General features: G+C 41.6%; 1 protein-coding gene across 8 annotated transcripts in view; it reads right to left on the bottom strand.

Annotated features, from left to right (window-relative positions):
• Positions 1-17,262, bottom strand: part of MTUS1 (microtubule associated scaffold protein 1) — a 173,062-nt gene that overhangs the window by 6,285 nt on the left and 149,515 nt on the right. For 7 of the 8 annotated variants that reach the window (XM_039256311.1, XM_039256313.1, XM_039256310.1 and 4 more), the window contains 5 exons: positions 5,691-5,905; positions 4,814-4,919; positions 3,450-3,523; positions 3,214-3,309; positions 176-292 (listed from right to left, as the gene is read on the bottom strand). In XM_039256311.1, coding sequence (XP_039112242.1) covers positions 176-292; positions 3,214-3,309; positions 3,450-3,523; positions 4,814-4,919; positions 5,691-5,905 — 608 coding nt within the window. The remainder of the gene's footprint in view (positions 1-175; positions 293-3,213; positions 3,310-3,449; positions 3,524-4,813; positions 4,920-5,690; positions 5,906-17,262) is intronic. The other variant, XM_039256312.1, reaches the window with a different exon arrangement.

Raw genomic sequence — 17,262 nt, 5'->3', positions numbered from 1 at the left:
CAGCACTACAGAAGCCTGGAGCAAACACACAGGAGAAAATGTACCTTCTTTTACCTTCTGCACATTTCCAAGTATCATTAAGTAGCAGGAAAAACAACTGGGCAGCTGTAGTGCAGACCCCAGTTCCTACCCCACACATGCTGTGCTATGGGGCCAAACTCTCAAAGAAACATACCAGCTTCTCCATTTTCATTAACTTGACATCCTGCTGATGCAGTTTTTCATTCTTGATCTCCAGCACGGCTTTCAGGCTTTCTAGTTCTTGCTCCAGGTACATGATCTGAGGGGTCTTCTGGAAGAGACAGAGCAGAGCAGAGCTCAGACTCATCATGTAACACACGGCGTTCAAATGCTCAACCAAGTCTTTGATTAGATTTAGAAACTTGAGCAAATAGGTACCAAGAGATATTGACCTCACGGCAGCTTCACAGAAAGGTAAAAAGAAGGGTTAAGAGAACTAAAAGCCCCAAGTCTTTGGTTCTAAGAACCTAATGAAACATTTCACCTTTGAAAATAAACATTTCAGTCATTTATCAAGACCTTAAGATGGAAAAATAGTTTACTGAAAGAAAAAAACCACCTTTGCTTACAAAACAACTCTCAGTAGGGATGAGACCATTACAAGCCCTTTGCTGGTGTTTGGAGGGAAAAAAGGCGACAACTGTTCTCTCTCAACAAAGTCAGTCAACTGATCAGGAATGGAAAGCAGTACATCTATAGTGCTCTCTGGAAAACAACAAGATGACCATAATGTCCTGAGTCTTTTGGATTTTTCTTATCATGGGACAATACCGGCCTGGCCCTGCTTCTCTTTCATTCTTTTTCTCTAGTTTAATATGCACCATTAAAAGGCTGTCCAAGGTAGGGGTGTCTGGGTGGCTCAGTTGGTTGAGGGTCTGTGTTCGGATCAGTCATGGGCACATGGTTCATGAGTTCGAGCCCTGCACTGGGCTGTGCGCTGACAGTGCAGAGCCTGCTTGGGATTCTCTCTCTCCCTCTCTCAAAATAAACAAACCTTAAAAAATAAATTAAAAAATAAAATGCTGTCCAAGGTAAAGAGGGGAGACAGCCTCTTAGAGCACACCACCAGGGTGGCATCCTGACTCCTTGCTTTATTTCCGGACATCCCAGTGAACCATCCAAACTGTTGGATACAAATGAACAGCGAAAGATCTACTGATCACATGTTGAATGAGAGGCTTTCTTAGACAAGGGTCCGTGGTGTCGATCATCCAAACCACCCTCCTGGGCCGTATTTAATGCTCTGGACCAATCCTCAGCGAAGACCAGGGAATGGATCTTCAGGGATGATCTATTCAGACCCCTCACTGCACAGGAGACCCTGAGTTCCACAACTCAGGTGACACGCTCCGGGAACGTGCCAGAGCCAAAAAGTGCCCAGGTGGGGGTCACACCCAGGTCTGCATCACCTGCACTGCTTCTCAAACTTCCCGAGTCTCGTATACTGTCGTCCTTTTCACATATGGGTAAGGTTTTTCCCCCTAAAGAGAGAAAATCCTATCTCACTTTTGTTTTGTCGAGTTTTTTTTAAAGTCTCTCTATTTTGAGAGAGAGAGAGAGAGAATATCCCAAGCAGGCTCTGTGCTGTCAGTGCAGAGCCTGATGTGGGGCTTGAATTCACTAACCAGGAGATCATGAGCTGAAATCAAGAGTCGGACACTTAACCCACTGAGCCGCCCAGGCGCCCCTACTCTGTCGATTATTAAAACTTAGAGCATCCACAGCCCTGTTCCCTGCGTCTCAGCCCACCTGTCCCTTTCTCAAATGTGCTCTCCCACAGCAGCAGGTGCCTTCACACAGGGGGAGGCAGTAAATAACCCCGCTTTCTTCAATCTGCTTCCTTTAGTTTTCAAGAGCTGCTGTAGTCCCAGGAAGCTCTTTAACAATCCGTTCCTGGAGCCATTTGTAAGGTTTACAGCCTGCCTTTCAGTCTAGATTTTTCTTTTTTTAAATCACTGTTTTGTCTAAGAATGTTCCAGAACAAACAGCTTTGAAGTTTCACTGAACATGACCTCATCTAATTGCATTCCAATGTCTAAGAGGGGGGTCCAGAGACATGAGCACAAGAGCTCACCAAGTCACCCACACACACGTGCTTCGGGCTGGCAGACTCTAAGCGACAGCATAACTTTCTGCAGCCCCGCGCGCACATGTATGACAGCGGTGACACTGAAGACAAACAGGAAAATGTTTTTTAAATTCTCAAAAGTAGGGTGGGGGCAGGGGAGTAGGGTTACAGTTCCAAGAGAAAATTGAGCTCCCAAGATAAATCTGTACTTTTCAAAAGGAAGGATTACCCCTCTGACCCACTGCTGAGACACAAAAAGGGAAAGGAATGAAGCACCTATGCTATTACAAGATGCATTAACCTCGACAACGTAAGCAGAGCGAGAGAAGCCAGACACAAAAGGCCACACAGAACACGATTCCATTTCTATGAACTGTCCAGAGTAGGTGGGTCCATGGAGGCAGAAAGTAGACTGGTTCTTCCCTAGGGCTGGGGGTGTCGGGGGTGGGGAGAGGAATGGGAAGTGACTGCTAATGGGCACAGGGTTTCTTTTTGGGGGTGACAAAATGGTCTGTAATTAGATAATGGTGACCAATGTGCAACTTGTGTACCACTGAACTGTACATGTAAAAGGAGGGGAGCGTGGGTGGCTCAGTCAGTTGAGCTCGGACTTTGGCTCCGGTCATGATCTCACAGTTCTTGAGTTCAAGACCCACCTCGGGTGCTGTGCTGACAGCTCAGAGCCCGGAGCCTGCTTCAGATTCTGTCTCCCTCTCACTCTGCCCACCCCACTCCCCCAAAAATCATTTGAATGAAAAAAAGGTGAAAAAAGGGTGAATGTCGTGGTATGTCAGTTACATCTCAGCATACCAGTTAGTTTAAAAACAAACAAACAAAAGTGTAATCCTCACATGAAACCCTGACCCTCACGGACAGTTTTCCTGTCTTCCTGCAGTCATTAGCCAAGACCCCCTTGCAATCTACTGGGCTTCACCTGTGTGTGGTGCTTAGGATTTCTAAAAAGACACCAAGAAACAAAGAAGCCACTTTAAAAATCACTCTGCAACACAGGAGAAGGAATCCAAACCCCTATTATTCCTCTTGCTGCTGAACACTTAGTGGACCCGAAAAGGCAGCTGAGCAGAAGAAAACTCAGGAATGATGGAGAAGCACACACAACTTACTAAGTTTGCTTTCTCTCTTGATATTCTTTTTTGTTCTTCTGATTTCAACTTTTCATTTAAAGCATCATTTTCACTCTTCAGATCATTGATTTGTTTCTAAAACAAACAATGAAATGTGGAACACAAGTTAACAAGCAGACACCAGAAACAGCAAATGTACACAGAAACAGTATCCAAAACACACGAACCTCAAAAATGAGGACACTTTGGGGGGGGGGTGTCTGATATTTACTCACCTCTAGTGATTCCTGCTTCTCATAAAGCATATCCTCAAGTGATTTCTTTTCTATTTCATGGTTTTTCTTGATTTCTGGAAAGAAGTAATTTTTTGAGGCAATGACATCATATAAGATCACTATATTCTACAGTTAAAGCACGCACATGGTAAGAGTTCATTAAGAAGCAGTATGGCTATCTTTCTTTATATCGATAGATGTTTTTATATGAATTAAGCTATCTGTTCTCAAATTAGCCCTACAAGGGGAGTAGGGCAGATATTTTTCCATTTTATGATGGAGAGCATGGAGGCCCACAGAGGCCCAGAGGCCTCAGGAAACACAGAGCACCTTCTCAGGGGAGGGCCCCAAACACTGGCCTTCACCCTTCTGCTCTGGAATTCCTCTGCACTTTGCCATTTGCTCTTCACGACCCAAACAGAAGTCTAAAACACTCCCCATTTCAGAGGCGCCTGGGTGGCTCAGCTGGTTAAGCATCGGACTTCAGTTCAGGTCATGATCTCGTGGATTCTGAGTTCAAGCCCCACATCAGGCTCTGTGCTGACAGCTCAGAGCCTGGAGCCTGCTTTGGATACTGCATCTCCCTCTCTCTTTGCCCCTCTCTCCCTCACTGTCTCTCTCTCAAAAATAAAATAAACATCAAAAAAATTTAAATCAAGCCGGTTTCTAGCAGGAAGGAAGAACAGTTTACTAAATGTATCCTGGGCCAGTCACTTTTACATGTTCTCTCTCTAACTTCACACAACTCTATTCTTCTGATGAGAAAGGCCTTTGCCAAAGGTCACCCAGCCAGTTCCTAAACCCATGTCCACATGCTGCTCTGGGGGAAACATGGAGCTCGGTGTAACGACTTCTGTTGTAGCTATACTCTTGCGTTCTGAAAGCAACGGCCCCTTCTTCTTCTCCTACTTCCAACTCTTCTGTTCATGAGAAAACAATTTTAAAAAATTCTTTCTTGATTCAAAAAGTGCCATCTACATTTCACAGCATCATTGGTGTTCAAGAGAGTTGGTGAGCAAGTGTGCTTAGCATGGATCCTTTACTGTGGCCAGGATGTAAACGAACACTTTTAACCTCCCAGGACCTCAAGTGATAAAGAACAATACTACCACAAAGGTCTTTACTTTCTTTAAAATTCATCTGTTTCTTAACAGGCTGGCATTTGTGACAAACTATTATTTGCATCCTAAGGGAAAAGGCATGTGGTAACAATGAACAATGCAAAAAGAAAGCAAAAACACTCCAAACTGAATACCACTGGGTATTCTCTGGAAAGGAAGGTTATGAATCATTTCCGTTTTAAAACATATCATGCTGTTCCATTAGATCTGATTCTATTTTTTTTTTTTTTAAAGCATTCTTGCCTGAAAGGGAGTTTTCATAGGCTTTCTTCAGCAATTCAATTTTCTCTGAGTGGCTAGCTTCAATTTCCAGCTTTGAAGTTTCATGGGCAGCATTTAAGTTGTCAAACTAGAAGTAAAAAAAAAAAAAAAAACAGAACCCAAACAACAGTTCACCAGTAAAGTTAAAAGTCTTAACTTGAACAGTAAGCAGCAACATTAGGAGACTTGATTTATAAGCTTGCATTCAAGGGCTGCCCAACACAGGGAAACACCCACCCAGCTGGGGTCTGCCACTTGCAATTCTCCAGTCTGTCCCCCCTGGGGAGCCCAAACACACAAGTTCTCCAGGGTTCACCGAGGGAAATAGCCTAGTCCATCCTAAGGAATGAGGATATATTTCATGGTGATAGGACCATGTAAGATCCACGCCTGTCATACTGGCCTTTATAGCCTCAGTCCCTAGCACACGCCCAGCGTAGGCATTCAGTAAATATTGGCTAAATGAAAAGCTGGTTTTAAAGGGAGCAAGAAAATTAAAGACGAGTTTATGATATACTATTATGTGAAAAATATGGGTTATTCAATGCCGTTTTAAAAAAGAAGAAATGCAAAACCATCTTTTTGCAATATAACATCAAAATGTTCACAAAGGGATGATGTTCAGGTAGTAGGATAAAGGATGTTTTTGTTTGTTTGTATTTTTTTTACTTTGCTTTCTTTTTTCTTCCTTTCTTTGACTCAATATTGCTTTGATCATAAGGGAAAAAAAATCACTGAAAAACCCCTTTTCACTTATTTAAACAAAGAGAAGTTAAAAGGTAATTCATCATCAAACAACAATTAGAATTTAAATAAACGGCCATGACCAAGAACATGTTCAAGCTCCGAAAGCACAGACCTGCTCTTGCAATTGGTTTTTGTACTTCTCTGCTTCTTCAATGTAAATGTTCTGGAGCTTTTCACACTCCCCTGTATAAAATTCTTTAAGCCGATTCTCCAGCTCTGTTAGGTCAGTCTGGTGCTGCTGGTTTAGCTTCTGGACAAACCCTTCGTAAGCTATTTGCAACTCATTTCTGGCTTTTTCTAATTTCTCACAGGTAGATGAAGCAGTGACTGAAAAGAGATGAAAAAGGTTAAAGATATTTAACCTGCTAAGTGTCCTAAAATCATAGCATTTCAGGCATAGGTGTGAGGACTCTGGAAACATTAACACAGTACTCTGAGTAATCAGTTCTCTCTTGACCAGACTTTCAAATGTAATAGTATAAAAGTGAACAATAAATAAGAACAAGAGGAAATGGTCACTGGCAACCCTCCACCCCCCAAAACCAAACAAAACCAAAAACAAACAAACAAACCCCACACAATCATCTAGCAAGAAGTAACAGAAGTACTTGAGAAGAACCAGGTTTCCAAGGGAGGATCACCCTTTTGTGTGTTGACCAATCAGTGCGGGGGCCATAAGGAGAGGAGGCTCTGATTGGCTGAGGCGTTTCTAAGGATGGCCAGCCAGTAGGGAGACGCTAAGACACAGAAGGAACAGGGAAGACCAGAGAGAAGAAATAAACGGATAATAAGCTTCCACTTAATTTGAGCTGTTTTCAAAAGTATAGTAATAAAAGCAAAGTATCAGAATATGTTGAACACAAATCACCAGAGCATAAAAACTTCAGGAAAAACACATTTTAAATGTTATCATGTATATATATCATATATATTGTTGACATACATAGGTTGATATTTTTAAAAGGCAAAGTTACCTGAAAAACAGAATTTAAAATCAGAGCATCTTACTTCACCACCACTACTGAAAACACATAATTATTAGGAATACATTTCAGATTTGCACGTAAATGCATATAACACCAAGCATACTATCATAAATCCTGGAAGATCTCTATCATTTCTCAGAAGCTTGACTCTGGATCTTTTTAACCTTCTTTCAGTGACATTCAATACAGGTGAAAATAGTGCTACTCTCTCAGGAGAATGCATGTTCTCAATATCCTAAAGCACCCACAGACTAATACAGAGTACTGGTAAGTCTGTTGTTAACCCTTACCTCCCTTTTGGCAAGGAATATAGATTTCTGGAGTCATGGAAAAATAAAATTGTTGTAGGGAAGAGAAAAGGACAGTTTAGTTTACTGATCATTCTAGCTAAGTAATGCGGAACTGGCTGGTTTCTGGGACGTATTTCCAGCAAGGAGGTAGATGTGCCTTCATGGTTTCTTGGGAATATGCCATGTGGCAGTAGAAATATTAGTCACTTATCCCCTATTAGTATTCCTTCAGAGGCAAAATGGACCATATTGAATAATGACAAGAATAGTTTCTGCTAAAGAGAACCATTAAAATTCAAATATATCCATAAATACTTACTGAAGGGGAAAGGAACATAAAAAAAATAAATAAATAAAACCACTACTCAGTGAATGGGGTTCCCCATACATGTTATCTCATCTACTCCTCCCAGAAGTCCTATGAGAATGGTATTACTTAACGAATAAGGAAACCAACAGATAGAGTACATAATTTGCCTATAAGCACACAGCTAAGTCAGTGGGAGGAGAATGGACTGGGGTAAGCAGTTTGGATTCTGATGGTCTATATCCGAAGCCCGTCTGTGCTTCTCCCACCCCACATGGAGTGGTGAGAAACAACATGGAGCCTCTCCTTGGGAGGCTCACTGTCTAATTGAGAAGACATACACTTCTGAGAAACAGTAATACAGGGCAGTACCTAAGGATCCAATAAATAAGCACTCAAAGTAGTTTATACTCAGATACAATGGTATGTAAATTTGGGTCTTAAATTTTTTTTTAAGTTGTGATACCATGTATGTAACATCAGTACCTCAGATAAATAGAATCATACACAGTCTGTCCTTTTGTGCCTGGATTATTTCACTCAGCAGCACGTCTTCAAAGTTCCTCTGTATGTTGTGGTCCATGTCAGAATTCCCACCCTTTTTAAACCTGGATAATATTCCATTGTGCATACAGACCACCTTTTGTTTATGCATTCATCTGTCAACGGACACCTGGGTTACTTCCCCCTGTGGGCTGTTGTGAATGCTACTGTTATAAACACGGGCACACAAACACCTGTTCACGTCCCTGTCTTCACTTCTTTTGAGTGTGTACCTGGGAGGTGACTTGCTGGATCATGTGGTAATTCTGTTATTATCTGAGGAAACACCATCCTGTTTTCCCAGACATCTACATCATTTTTACATTCCCACCACGAGTGCACAATGGTTCCAATTCCTCCACACTTTCACCCAAACTAGTTTTCTTTTCTTTTCTTATTTTTTTTTTTTTTTAAGCCATCCTAATGGGTGTGAAATGACAGCTCACTGTGGTTCTGATCAGGATAGTTTGTTTGTTTTTTTTTTTTTTTAACTGAGCCATGTGACATAAATCCCATTCTGACACTGAGGGTGAAAACTATTCTACCATGAACAAAGGTGGGAGACTGCACAGCGTGCCTTGGGGACTAGAACTTTCACAAGGCAGAACAGCTGGAGATAAGACCCAAAGAGGTAGATGGAGGCCAGACTATGAAGGTCATCAAACAAACACTGACAATTCAGTCCCTTGAAACTACATTTTGGAAGTTATTTTTCTTTAAAAGAGTTTAGTAAAAGATAATGGTTATGTTGATGGTTACACCATACTCTTCTGACTTTTCCTTTTTATTGTACTAATTATTTACCAAAGGAGGGGGGTGGAGAAATGATTCAAGGAGGCAAATATTAGTCAGATAGGTACACACAACATTAGCTTCCACTAACCTTCCCAAGTATACAAATGCAATGATGGCCCCACAGGCTTCCCTGTGGGAATCCACATGAGAATGCTCTATCAAAGCAGACGACTGAAAAATATTTTGCAAGCAGTCAATGAGGATATCAAATAGCTTTCTTATTGGTTTCATGCAGCCTTTACACTTAATTCTCTTGGAATTTCAGAGATCAGCCAAAAAAAAAAAAAAAAAATAGCATGATCCCAGCCCATTTGAATGCTCATATCAGAGACAGAAACGTCTAAGTGAACCAGAAACTAGAAGATCTTCTATGTGAAGTTAATAGTTTGCTAACACCCACCAAATTTTAATACATATGTTTGTAATGAAACAACGATCAATATGCATGTATATCTACAGTATATCTGACTTTAAAATCAAACAGGATATAAGGAAATCCTCTCACATTAGCCACCGGACAGGGTGTTTCCTATTTAAAAAAAAGAAAAAAGAAAAAAGTAAAGAAAAAACAGAGGAGAAAAAAACGCTTCAAAGTGTTTGATTTTGTTGGCCACTGTGAGCACGGCGGAGGGAAGGCAGAGGGACGAGGAGAAGGGAAAACAGGCCAGAACAGGGAGAGAAGGATTCACCGCTGTGGGTACAGCCGTCCCGAGTGTGGGCTCAGCCCCAGGTGGTGACGTCAGCCCGCAGCTGTGCACAGACCTTTGCTCCGCTACTGGCCTGGGGTGCTGTGTGGACAACAGCTGGACCGAAATCACCCCTCACACAAATAGCTTTACTGGGAATTAACTGGCCTGGGCTCCTAAAGCAACATTTATTTGGCACAAAGGTTCTCGAAATACTTTTTAAGGACACCCGTGTAACCATCGCATCAAGGGTGCGGAGTGCTCCTTTCCACCAGACACGCACCCAGTGGAGGGAGAGCGGGATGTCACCTGGGCCCTTTCCTTGTGCTCATGACAGGTGAGGAGAGCTCTTTAATGCCACCTGTGCTCGCTCCTCCTACTTGTCTCAGCCTGGTCTCGTCCTCGCTTACGCTCCAGAATCCTACTCCCTTCCAGACAATGAGTCAGGCTCCCAGCAAAGCCAGAATAAAACAGAGGATCTTCCAGAATTTCCAGCAAGTGAGCAATGGGTTTTCAGTGTCAGGTGATACTGTTTTCCAGAAGTTGTCGCACAAATACAAAATCCAAACAGTACAAGGAATCTTTCTGTCCTAGTGTCTAAATCCTTCAATTAGGTGACTGGTCAGAGCAGGTCAGTGACTAAGGGTGACACAGGCCACTGCCCGTGGAAGAGCCGGCGACTTGTAACTTTTGTACACGCGCCGGTGCGCTGCAAAAGTTACCTCCAGCGTCCACCTTAGAATGGGAAACAGACTTCAGAATTAGGAAAGAAAGAAACCAACTCATTTACAAGATCAGCCCCAAAGCCGCAGGCCATGTGACAGGCCAACCTTTTCACCCTGGGACAAACCACACCCGCACCAACTTCTAGGACCACAACATAGTTTAAGCATATAGAACTGAGCAAGGAAAAAACATTTCAGAAAAATGGAGAGATGCTTGAATTTTCTCCATTTCATATAACTGTTTGACCGCTGGAAAAGGCTCCATGTTAGTCAATTATAACCTCTGAAAAGTAGAGTGAGATTCATCCTGGTTCCTTTACCCATTATCCCCGAGGAGCAGGTGCGCAGCTATTACCTAATTAGTCCCGGGGGCCTTTTCTAATGGGGGAGGCTCGACTTGTACTCTCTCCATTTCAGAGAAACCAATTTCCCTCCAGTGATTGATAAATGCAGTTTACAGAGAAAAGCATCACACAACCATGGCCCTACCTTGGTCATGATCTTCTAAAATGATACAGACATTCTTTCATTCTTAGATCTGGGTAGCATGCTTCATCACCAATCCCAAATATTTCAACTCTCAGGAACACAAATAAATGTCTTCACAGAACAGAGCTGACGTAATTAGATTCTACTCTCTGTCACGCCCTTTATCTGCCACTTGATTTGAGCAATCTTTTTAAAAAATGTAGATAATATTAGGAGCTTCTCCGCAGGATTAAATAAAGTTACACCCGTGAAGGCCCTGACCCAGTGGCTAATCAGAGTCAGGATGCAATAAATGTTCCTATTATTCTTACCCGCCTTACAAAAGACCACCTGTTCAAATGCGTGTGAAGAATCTTCAATCCCGAGACGCACACTTGGGGTTCCATGACACAATGTGACAGTTAAAAAGCAGCCTTGTTGCCTAGCATTCAAAGCTACATACACGTGCACACACTTTAGGGCCGTAGTGCGACTGTTCTTGGTATTGGATGTAATAGAGCTTCCCCCACTTTTAGGTGATTTTTATCTAAACTGGACATAAAGTATAGAGAAGAAAGGGAAAAATAAAGAGGAGGAGGTAAGGTCACATGGAAATCACACACATTTTCATGATGCCACGTAAGAGATTGTGACAGAAAGAAAAGATGAACAGGAAAATAAGACGACTTCATTCCCCAATTGTACACACACACTTTCTCTAGATGCTTCTGTGCTGTGGGGACAACCTGCTTTAGCCCCTGGCCCATCTCTCTGTGGCCACCTGGGAAGTCAGACACCTGCTTTTTAGTGCTGGGCACCTTCACTCCTTTTTTACCAGCACACACTTCTCAAGGAAAATATACTTGCTTCTAAAAAAAAACTTTTAATCATGGACTAATTTTCAAGAAAAGGTACAAAGATAGTACACAGAGTTCCTGTACCCTTTCCACCTAGCTGCCCCAAACGTTAGCATATTACATAACCATGGGACATTTGTCACAATTAAGGTTTTGACACTGGAAAAATACTAGTAAATATATGATAGACTTCTTCTGGATTTCACCTTTTTTCCATTAATGTTTAAGAAAAAAATTTGTTATAAAATAATTTTAAGACTTTTTAAATGTCCAGGCTCCAACATGTTAGCACAGAGCCCGAAGCGGGGCTTGAACTCACAAACTGCGAGATCATGACCTGACAGATGCCCCTATAAAAATTTTGGATCTTCAGAGAAGCTGCAGAGAGAGAATAGTTTCTAGAAGCCTCTCATCCCTTTTCCCCTAACATTAACATGGCCCATCACCCAGGGACACTGACGAAACTAGGAACCCAACATTAGCAGAGAATGATGAACTAAACTCCAAACTTTGTCCCTTCCTTCTGTTCCTGTCCAAGATACCACATTGCATTTAGTTGTCATGTTTCCTCAGTTTTCTCTGGTCTGTGAATGGGTCTTTCTTTTTCTCCCCCTGTAATATTGACAGTTTTTAAGAGTCAGGTATTTTTAGAATGACCCTCAGGTTTGGCTGGTCATGTTTTCTCTGCATAGTCCATTGACCCAGCAATTCCACTAGTAAGATTTTATCTTACAGGTATGTTCCCACACATATAAAACAAAGGACATTTGAGGTTATCCGCTGGAGCCTTTCCGTAACAGCAGAACATCAGAAACCACACATGTCTACCAGGAAGGAACTGGTTAAATTATCTGTGGCATAACTATGTGAGGGAGTAAGATCATTTAACAGGTATTAAAAAAGACTGATCAAGTCCTTTATGTATTGATCTTTAAGAATGTTAAGTGGAAAAGCAAGGTGCAGAAATGCATGTAAAATATGCTCCCATCTGTGTATCAGAGAAAGGGAGGGGGGACCCAATCTATAGCTTATCTTACTACTCCTGTACCCCAGCCCCCGAGCCATGAAGGGGAACACTCAGGACACACTGCCAGGTTGACTGACTGACTAGGTAGGTTACTCTCAGAAACCAGGGTCTGTTTAAAATTGGAGCGTGTAATATAAATGAATAAAGTAATCAAAAAGCTATCTTTAAAAAGTAACTTTCTACTTGGGGGAAGGCAGCATCCTACAAACAACAGAAGGGTAGGTACCAAGACTATCCAACAATGGGATATTCTAACTTTCCACATCTCATTTCCTGGTGTGCAAGGCAGGAACGAATACCACCTGCTCTGCTAAACTTAGCATTTGGTGATGACTTTGTAGAGCAACAAATCTTCTCAAGGTGTCTGACGAATGATCAGCTCCTCCTAAGAGTTCTGGGTTTTGCTTTCCAAAATGTACTACTTTTTCATGTTAGGAATCTACTTTTACAAAAAAATGCCTGCACCCTCAGTTCTCCCATGAATACCACCACCTTACTTTTAAAAAACTGTTTCGCACTTTTACCAAGTGCTCTAGTGTTTATTCTCTCATGTAATAGGATAGCGTTTTGAGTTAATAAAATAGGTATTATCTTAAATCTCATTTTACTGGAAAGGGAACTGAAGTAGCAGAGTTGGGTCAATCTTCTCGACCTTTTCTTTTTTTTTTTTAAATGTTTTATTTATTTCTAGGAGAGAGAGACAGCATGAGCAGGGGAGGGTCAGAGAGAGAGGGAGTCACAGACTGAAACAGGCTCCAGGCCCTGAGCTGGCAGTCAGCACAGAGCCCGACGCGGGGCTCGAACCCACGAACCGCGAGATCATGAGCTAAGCGAAAGTCGGAAAGTCGGACGCTTAACCGACTAAGCCACCCAGGCGCCCCCTTCTCGACCTTTTCAAAGCAGGTTCTGCACCACAGAGCCCAGAACCTGATCTGCATGGCCATTTCCTCAGCCTGAGATGCAGAAGAGAGAATTTAATTCATACGTACAATGGATGCCTAACAGTATTAGGGCTGCTTTCTCTTGTGGAAGCTACAGAGACCTCAAGGCAGGTTAAAAGAAAAGAAAAAAATATCTTTTTTCCTCTACACTGATGAGTTCTGACAAAACCTTACGCAAGTGGGGGGCGGTGATCTGGCCACACCAGCCAAGCTGAGAACACCAGTGCCAGCTGGGCCCCCATGTGGCCTGTTCCCCCTGCCCACACAAGTCTGAAAAGGCTCTGCTGTTTTTCATCTTATTCACTGGCCAACAACATGCTGCAAAACAGATGTTCTCATAATCACAACAGCAACATTCCATGGACCAACGAAAACATTCAGGCATGAAAGTGGATCGGAGATGCAAGCACGGCCGAGTAATTGACATAAGGCTCTAAGCTTCAGGCCTGAGAAAAATCAGTTAGGACGTTAAAGAAATCACACTGAAACCAAAGTAATAAATTTAATGTTAAATGTTCCTCATGCTTCATTTTTAGAATACAAGGCTTAAAAGGGCGGGTTAAGTTGTTGATGCTCCTAACATTCAGAAGCCTATGCACAAGAACGGAGTCAATTCAGGTGGCACTATTTGGCATTATTGTTTACTCGTTCATTGTGCTCACCTGATTCCTACAGACGACATAAAAGAGACGACATTCTGGACAACTAGCATGGTGTCCAAGTGTAGTCCAGGGAGCACCTACATGTTAATCACCTGAATGGTTACTGAAACTGGATTGCTGGAGGGTGCCTGGGTGGTTCAGTCAGTTAAGCATATGACTTGATTTCCACTCAGGTCCTGATCTCTCTGTTGGTGAGATCGGCCCTGTGTTGGGCTCTGCCTGCTTGAGACTGATTCTCTGTCTCTTTGCCCTTCCCCCACATGCACACATGCAAGCTCGTTTTCCCTCTCTCTCTCTCTCTCTCTCTCTCTCAAAATAAATAAACTTAAGAAAAAGAAAGTGGATTGCTGGGCTCTGTCCCCAAGCCACCTGAGTCAGAACTGTGAATCAGCATTTTAGCCTAGTCTATTTTATTACACAGTGAAGTCTAAGAGCCACCATTTTGGACAAATGACATGAGTCAAAACTGGACAAGGACAAGCTAGGACAAGGCCTTCCAAACCGATGCCCCTGGTTATACTGTGCATCTGTACATGTGACAGTACATGACCTTTTACTTACAGACAGAGCCACAAAGTCTGAATTTAGGATAGGTGGGCGTGGATAGGGATAAATGTCTAAGTCTGAGGTGGTATCAAAACCATCTTCAATCAACTCAGTGAGAGAAAGAATTCTCTTTTGGTATACAGTTAGTTTTCATTACATTAATAGTTTTTTCATTAAATCCCACTTCAAAAGTCACTTCTGGAATTCTGCAACTCCAAAGTGACCTAACTGTAAAGAGTTTTAAAATTACTTTCAATGCACAGCCGTCAAACGATAACTGTAGATAAAACTAATGAAAGAATTAACACATTCCCCAAGGTGTGTGGGGGCCACGAGCTCATAGACACCAGTTAAGTGTTGATTAGACAATTTATAGCTTGCTTTTGGCAAAGCCAAGTCACTTTTCCCTAACTGATAATACCAAGTCCTATTTTAATCTAATACTTCTTGAACTCTTGAGTCAAATAAAAAGATTCCAAAAGTCATTACCATTGCAAAGGAGTATTTGTGTCACATGATTTTCCAACCTTTCAAATATTTCAGCACGCTTTCCCTATTTACATGGAGTTTGCTTGTCTAGCTATATCCTACTAGGTTCTTAGGCCCTTTGCTCTCTAGCTGCTTGGCCTCAGGAAGGTAACTTCACTTTTAAGCCTCAGTTTCTTTTCCTTCCTTCCTCTTTCCCTTCCCTTTCCTTTTTAATAAATACGAACCAGCAGACTTCGAGCTGAATACTATGGTCAGGAAAGAGAGGGCACTCAAAAAATGTTACCACAAAACCCAGCTCCTAATTTTTAAACACACAGGAAAAAAAATCAACTAATTTTATAATTACAGGTATTACTGCAACTCTTCATGAATTAAGGGTTCAAATCCCACTTGTGTCATTAAATAGAAACAATCAGGACAGATCTATAAAAAAGATCTGCATTAGCTGAACAACTTAGTACAAACAACATTAAGTTTATAGGAGTGTGAATAAAGGCATTTCAAGTTTTTGTTTTTATTTTTTTTAATGTTGGTTTTGAGAGAGAGAGAGCAAGCTTGTATGTGTGTGTGGGGGGAGGGGCAGAGACAGAAGGAGAAAGAGAATCCCAAGCAGGATCTGCTCTGTCAGCACAGAGCTCAAGGTGGGCTCAAACTCCTGGTATGTGAGATCATGACTTGAACTGAAATCAAGAGTCAGACACATAACTGACTGAGCCACCCAGGTGCACCAAGTTTTTGACATCTAGTTCATTTGACCAAATACTTAAGTCTCAGTAGGATTAAGAAAAAAACCAAACTTAAATAAAAATCAATGGAAGTTCTTTAAAAAAGATGTACATTAGCTATTAGTTATGACAGGTAGAAGTTTTGAAATAAAAATACCTTTTCTTCATTAACTTAGATGAAAATGTGATTATGATTAACATTAACAAAAAACAATAGAAGCCCCTAAAGATCATAATTATGGTTCTTTATTATACCGGTTTTGATCCAACACGATTCTTTAAAAAAGAAAAAAATCAGAGTGACATGTTTATTCTCTATCTCAGAGGCCAAATGTTTGCTGAGGACACTGTCCATTAAATTGAACTGTAATCTATTTCAAGAGCTGACACTTTCAAAATGATCTAACTGGGATTGTCAGACATAATTACAAAATGTTCCCAAGAGAATTATAGCTCACCTTACTTATTATTCATTCTTAAAAACATACATGTTATTTTTAAATGGTTTTGTAGGAAAACATTTCTATATAAAAAACATTAAATATTAGCATATTATACATATAAAACCAACTTTCTCTGGTTATCATCTTCAATATGAAAATCATTCATTCACCCAAGGACTAAGTGCCAGGCACAAGGTATCAACTGGCTGAGCTACAAAGGTGAAGGAGATAACTGCTCTTGAAGGGCTCATGGTTCTACAATGTGAGAAGAGGTCTAGAAACAAATAACTATAAGAACAGAGTATCTTGAAGGGTACAGTAGAAGGCACAATTAACTTTCTTGAAAGATTAGCTACAACTTAATTGAAGATAAGGTATTTTAGCTAGGATTTAGCTAGGTATTTTAGCTAGTGAGGAGTTTAAGAGGCAAACAATAGAAAAGTAGTGAAAAAGGGAGAGCACATCTCAACCCGAGGGGATAACATGTGACAAAGAGATTCAAAGAAGTGTGAATGGACCCATGGCTAAGGCATGGGGAGGGGAAAGAAGGTGTGAAGAGAGGCAAATGAACATCCTGACATCATGAAGCTGGGCTGGAAGGTTCCAGTCAAATCATACACGGTGAATGTAGTATATTTGGACTTTTTCCCAAAGCCCGAATGAAGTCATTTATATTTGTTAAAAATGTCCAGTAAAGGACAGATGTGAGATTTAATACAGTCTGGAGAGGAGAGGAGCGGGCCTGGAGCAGGGTGGCCTGTTGGATGAATTGGATGAATATATTTGGGGGGAGAAGTTATGAGGCTTAAATTAGAACAGGAAGGAGAGATGGAGGACAAGACACGTGAGACCTGTGGATGGCCTGGGTGGTAACTGAAGAATAATGCCACTTCAGAAGATGATAAATAGACTCTGAGGAATAGGTTTGAATGAGGAGACCCTGCAGAGCGTTCAGGAAGCAAAGGGCTGGGGAAACAGAAAGATCTGATTACACCAGACGGGCTTTCCTATAGGCAGCTCTTCACTAGGCAAAATACATCTGCAGCCTCGGAAAGAGAGAACTCGAAATCTAAATCTGGGCATCATCACCCTCCAAGTTGTAGCTGAAACCATGGGAATGGGTGGGCTAACAGCAAACAATGAAACATCACTATACTACAGCACTAAAGGCATAAGTGAAATTAAGCTACCTCC

This window comes from Hyaena hyaena, unplaced genomic scaffold (assembly GCF_003009895.1).
Source record: "Hyaena hyaena isolate Hyena2069 unplaced genomic scaffold, ASM300989v1 scaffold_562, whole genome shotgun sequence".
NCBI lineage: Eukaryota > Metazoa > Chordata > Mammalia > Carnivora > Hyaenidae > Hyaena > Hyaena hyaena.
The sequence above is the reverse complement of the archived record's forward strand: the minus strand, read 5'-3'. Positions and strand labels throughout refer to the sequence as shown.